This window comes from Nanorana parkeri, unplaced genomic scaffold (genome assembly GCF_000935625.1).
Source record: "Nanorana parkeri isolate BGI_ZX_2015 unplaced genomic scaffold, ASM93562v1 scaffold237, whole genome shotgun sequence".
Taxonomy (NCBI): Eukaryota; Metazoa; Chordata; class Amphibia; order Anura; family Dicroglossidae; genus Nanorana; species Nanorana parkeri.
In genome coordinates, this window is record NW_017306505.1 from 396,945 (window position 1) to 403,285 (window position 6,341).

At 44.7% G+C, this 6,341-nt stretch overlaps 1 protein-coding gene across 1 annotated transcript in view; it reads left to right on the forward strand.

Annotated features, from left to right (window-relative positions):
• The window catches only part of LOC108787004 (breast cancer anti-estrogen resistance protein 3-like), an 11,459-nt gene extending 5,992 nt beyond the window's left edge, over positions 1-5,467 (forward strand). The window contains exons 6-9 of the mRNA XM_018556434.1: positions 2,280-2,451; positions 2,766-2,871; positions 4,177-4,371; positions 5,125-5,467. Of these exons, the coding sequence (XP_018411936.1) occupies positions 2,280-2,451; positions 2,766-2,871; positions 4,177-4,371; positions 5,125-5,327 (676 nt within the window). The 3' untranslated portion in view covers positions 5,328-5,467. The remainder of the gene's footprint in view (positions 1-2,279; positions 2,452-2,765; positions 2,872-4,176; positions 4,372-5,124) is intronic.
• Positions 5,468-6,341: the final 874 nt, after the last annotated feature.

Genomic DNA, 6,341 nt, shown 5'->3' on the forward strand with positions numbered 1-6,341 from the left:
CAGGTCCTGAACCCAACCCCAGCCTGGACTGGACAATGAAACAGGCACCAGAATAGGTCATCACTGTTCACTCTTCCTGTCTCCTCCTGGCTTTGGAGTGATGCAACCCAAACTTTAAAGCATATGTATAGACAAAACTTTCCTTTTTTAGCTGTTTAGAGTAGAAAAGTCAGTGTTATTATTTTGCATGCGTCACTTCCTGTCCCAGAGCTGCAACAGGAAGAGAGGAAATCTCCTTACATCTCCAGGAATTGCAAAACTAACCCTAGTAATAAGGCTACCCAGGGCTCCTCTGCACTGCAAGGGTTAAAATGCTCATTTTAACCCTTGCAAAGAAGATATACTCACCTGATTTTCGGTCCTGATAGGCTGCTAGAACGGTCCCCGCAGCCTCTTCTATCCGCTGGCCTAAGGGTCACTGACGTCATCACATCTAATACAGATCCATTGACTTGCATTAGATGTGAGAACGCCGAGGGACATACTACAGCCGAAGCTGAGGAGTGAGGTGAGTGCTGACAGCTGCGGGACCGAGGATCAGGTGAGTACGTCTTCTATATTTGAGCTCCCTAGACAAAATGAACACCTTACCCTTGCAGTGTAGGGGTGGCCCCACTGCAAGGGTAAGTTTTATAAAACCCCAGAGTTCTTCTTTAATATCTGCCTGGAGTTCAGCTTCCACAGCTACAAAGTGCTAAGAGTGACCACCACGTGGGAAAATCAGAAAAGGGTTTTTCCAAAATGGTACCAGTAATTATCACCAGCAAAGAAGAACAGCCAATGAGCAATCAGCTTGCACTGTTCCGACTGCTCAAAGCCAATGTAAACTGGAATGTGATTGGCTGATAGCATGGGCGGCTGTAGAGATCACAGCTGCTCTTTGGCTGTGTGGGGGGAATTTGAGTCTTTGGCGCTCCAGCTCCCACAGATGGAATGAAGGTTTCCCAGAGGGATATAACTGCTCTTGGCAGAGGCAGCCAGTGTGATGTGTTGCAGATCAGACTATTGTTAACCGGCTTCTTCTGTGTCCAGGGTGACTAAACACAACACAGAGAGCAAAACCAGGCCAATGATAAATGCAGCTGCATTGTCTTTTCCTATCGCATGCACGAGCTGAGAGTTTAGGTACGCACCCTACTGGTCTTCAAGTGTATGAAGACCATGCACAGATTGATTTGCAGGCAACCTATCATCCATTTAAATATCGAACAACGCAACATGGGCGGCATTGTTCTGTAGTTTTACGATCACAAATATTGATCAAAAACATGATCTACCCCCCACTGCTACTGGGCGCTGCCATCCTGGATGTAATGTCAGCAGCCCCAGTAGACTCAGAGCTTTATTTCAAGTGACCCTCTCATGCAGGGGAAGGCAACCTCGGCACTCCAGATGTGCTGAAGCTATGAATGCCTCCGTGGCATGATATGTGTCTGTGGTTGTCAGAGTCTTGCAATGCCTAATTGGACTTGTAGTTCCACAACAGCTGGAGTGCTGAGGTTGCCTATCCCTTGCTCTATCAGTTAGAAAAGTAAACAATTATTGAAAACTATCATTTATTCCATCCGATTTACGATCAATTCTCCGACATATTTGTTGTAAGTGAGCAAAGGCAGTCAACGAAATTCCTCCACGGCCGATCGTCTGCTGAAATTAATAAAACCTCATGAAAGTGATCAAATGGTAAGTTTCGTCATACTGAATGATCCATTGAATGAATGCTGGGTCGGTCTAGCAAGCCGGAGGGACCGAGGAATGGGTGATTATATCTTCTATATTTTTACCTCCTAGACAAAGCAAGAACGTAACCCCTGTAGTGCAGAGGTAACCCCACTACAAGGGTAAGTTTTTGTTGTCCTGGGAGTTCACACTTATCCTTTGTCATGCAGTAAAAGGCCTGCATTTTGTTGCATGAAGATACGCTGCAACTAAAAATGCAACTATTTCCTATGTGGCTGGTTCACATCTATCCAATGCAGTTTAGTATGAAAGGGAAAAGTAAAAATAATATGGGCCCATTGACACCTACACATGAACAATGTGAATATAGCTGTTAGTTGCAGTGGTACCTACTGAGATTCCATGAAACCTTGAAGGAAATTCTTGGAATTCAGTCCAAAAATAAAATAAAAAAGTGAGGGGGAAGCTACTACTGCACAGGATGGCGAGCAAGTCACCCATTGCTTACCATCAACAATGTAAAATGTCATGGCCAACGGTCAAAATCAAGGCTACTGGGTATGAAGGATGTGACTATTAATCTAACCTTCTGTCCCTAGGCACCACCTGCTGTCTCTGGGGGTAGCTGTGGATATCCTGGGCTGTACCGGAGCTGTGACAGAGAGAGCGCACACCCTGCACCGCATAATCCACCTGGCGATAGAGCTGAAAGACTTTGCTGGAGATCTTTTTGGCTTCTCGGCTGTTATGAAGGCCCTGACACTGCCCCAGGTAACAAGGAGGCTCACGGAGCGGGAGAATGCATGATAGAGTACAATTTTGAAAAGCTAAGTCCACCTGTTGGACCATGTTTCATGCTATACCCATATCCAGGGTGTAACATGAAACACGGTCACATCGGCAGCAGAGTCACTCTGCGGGTTTTGTAGTGTGGGTGCCGAGAGGGAATCCCAAGAATGACTGAACAGAATGGTACCATATTTTGGTAGGCAATACACATATTTTATCTGTTTAAGGAAAGATTAGGCTTCTCGGTTTCTTCCATCTCAGAAGCAATCTCTGATGCAACAAAATTGTTATTGCAGGTTGCCCGCCTAGAACTAACGTGGCAAGCGCTCCGACAAACGCACACCGACAGCGCCATCGCCTTCCACAAACAGCTGAAGCCGGCCTTACGGGAAATGGAGGAATGTAAGTTATCCTTTTTTTCCTGATAAACTTCAGGATTGTCCCTATACCCCCCTGACCTGCACCACCTTTTGATAAAGGATATAGGCTTGCCATAAATATTACCGGTACAGTGTGTATTACCTGCATGGAATGGAGACATTCCATAGGCGGCTGTAAAATAACGCAGCAGCAAGATATGAACACTCAGGTACCTACAAAGTTCATTCCACAACTTTATATGGACAGATTTACCAAAGAGGAAGAGTTATGGTGCCCACACACATTGCGATTCAGTAGTCCAATCAAATCTAGTGTTTAATTCAGCAGCTTTCAACCGACTGTTTACAGAATGAATGGAAGCCATTGGACAGGTCAGGTTCTTTTAATGTAGTTTTACAATTAATTATTGCTTTTTCCCCTTTCCAAATCTGGGATCAACTGAATATTAATCAAGCAGTTATTTTCAACAGCATCAATTAATCCCCCTCCCACTATATGTGGCTGCATGGATTAAGGACCACCCTCGTGCTGCTACATATATGCGTAGTCTGCTGGGAAGGGTTTATTAATGGCGTGATATAGTCAGAAACTATCCTGCGCTTGCCATATCTCTTGCTTGCATGGTCTATAATGAAAAGCCCTTTCCATATACATTCTTGCAGCAGCAGGTCCATCTGCACCCAATCTTGTGTGTAGATGGCCTTAAAGCCCAACTTGGGGCACAAGGTTAAACTATCCTTGCAGAGCGGGGAGGCTCCACTGAAAGGGTAGTTAAGTTTAGGGGGTATTTAAAGCGTATTTCCACTTTCGCAGTCATATTTTGGAAAACCCCTCTACATGGTCATTATGTGTTCCTATTCACACGCATTACTGAAAAATAACTTACCTTTTAAATGTTTGGTGAAAGCAGACCATTACACTAAAAAATCAAATTCTACCAATGCATCCCTCTATGTGTGATGATTAATAATAACACAGACATGTCAGGTGTAAAGTGCTGTGATAATTAAATACTTGCACTTGCAGAGCGTTCACTTCCTGCTTTAAAAGGGCAAAATGACTTCAGTTTGGGAAATCTCATCTGTAATCTCTGAAGATCTCAAGGAAAAGGCATTTTCCTCCCCTGAGATGATGTGCATGGTTACATATCTAGTCACATGTGCCAGAAATCCAGGAAGTAAAAGGAGATCTAGTAATCTGCCCTTAGTAAACATGGCCACTGTCAGAAGCCTGGGGGAAAAAAAAGAAATAAGGTATGCAAAGAATACAATCGGACACCATTCAATGTGTTCAGTATATGACATTTTCTTCTATCCCACTTAACAGGCATGTCACTGCCATCACCAACCAATATAGTGGTGCCGTACATTCTGCCAGTTCTCAAGGCCTTGGAAGGAGAAGACGACTGGGGTGGCCCGGTGGAGGAGAGCTGTGGGCGGCTCCTGCGTGTACTGCAAGCAGCGCGAACATACGCCGCGAATGAGGAGACTTATCATAATAATGCTGAGAACAAGCTAACAGGTGAGAGCAAAATCCTCCAGTATTCAGCACCAGCTGTCCTAAGAACCATTGATCCCTAGCCAGAGATTCTATGAGCCAGAGATTCCCAGCTTTGGCCTTCAGAGTCTCTTTGTAATCTATGCCAACCCTCGATCAAATGAATTCACTTAGATGGACATCTAAGGCAGAAACTGAAGTTATCCTTTAAAATCCAACTCAACTAAAGCTGCTGTGTGTGTCACACTTGGGGAAATTTCACATAGACATGGGAAGGGAGTGAAAATAAAAAATATCTTTACCAGGGGTGTCCAACTCCAGTCCTCAAGAATCAGGATCCATACACCTCTTCACTATTTCTTTAAGTAAGGGGTTTACAAAAAAAGTCAAAATTGTTAATTGGAAAAATCCTGACCTGTATGTGGCCCTCGAGGACTAGCGTTGGACCCTGATCTACATTGTGAATAGAAAGCCCACCTTTGACAATTGGCATCTGAACAGGAAACCTTCCCAAGGGGACAGACAGCAACCCGTGAGGAGTCCTGACCCTGAACCCGATCCAAAAACAGTTTTGGGTGACATTACATTTGAAATAGTAGCAGAGAAAATACATTTTGTGAAACGGATGAAGGTTAAGAGATGGGTTAGAAGATTAGAAGGTGAAACACAGAAAGCAAGGGATGGGTGGCAATGGCTAAATAATAAAATGATGGTAACTGGGTTCTGGTGAGACAAGATGGTTTGCATTCATACAGTTTATTGCTCTGTACTCTGCAGGGTTTGTTCCTCAGCCCGAACTAAGAGAGGCCTTCCAGACGGAGTTCTCCCTAAGGATGTTCTGGGGGACTAAAGGTGCTACCGTTGAACAAAGTGAAAGATACAAGAAGTTCCACCAGATCCTGAATGTTTTATCCCAGAAACTGGAGCCAGAAACTCAAAGAAGTAGGCTAGCGAGTTCTATATATGGAACGGCCTACTAGACTGATATCTAGGAAGAGTAAGTTGTTTATATTGAGAGATTCAGTTATGGGATTCTGAACCATGTATCTAGATCCACCTAAGCCAACCGCAAGATGGTCAGCTACTGTGTATATCTACTGGACCAAAGTTTCTGCATCCATCTATTAAACCCACACCATTCCCCGTTGTTTATAGCTTTCCGCTGGTGTATCTAGGAGACTATAAGAAGTGCACCTCTTGTGTATCACCAGCTAGACATACCACATAATGTTCTTCATATGTACAGCATCAAGCCATGTCAAGATTACCAGCTCCTGTGCACATCTACAAGCCCATAGCCTAGTAGACCTACCAAAAAATGCCTAAATGGACATCTTGCACTTAAGCTGTAGCCAACAATTTACTGAATCTGCCCAACGTTAGAGCCAAGTAATGATGTCTTGTCACTATCCATCACTTCTATGAACATCCAGAAGGTGTCCAACCAATGTGTACCATTTACTATGACCACTGAAATGTGCCCTTCCGCTGTGCACCATCTACTATGACCACTGAAATGAGCCCTTCCGCTCTGCACCATCTACTATGACCACTGAAATGAGCCCTTCCGCTCTGCACCATCTACTATGACCACTGAAATGAGCCCTTCCGCTCTGCACCATCTACTATGACCACTGAAATGAGCCCTTCCGCTCTGCACCATCTACTATGACCACTGAAATGAGCCCTTCCGCTCTGCACCATCTACTATGACCACTGAAATGAGCCCTTCCGCTCTGCACCATCTACTATGACCACTGAAATGAGCCCTTCCGCTCTGCACCATCTACTATGACCACTGAAATGAGCCCTTCCGCTCTGCACCATCTACTATGACCACTGAAATGAGCCCTTCCGCTCTGCACCATCTACTATGACCACTGAAATGAGCCCTTCCGCTCTGCACCATCTACTATGACCACTGAAATGAGCCCTTCCGCTCTGCACCATCTACTATGACCACTGAAATGAGCCCTTCCGCTCTGCACCATCTA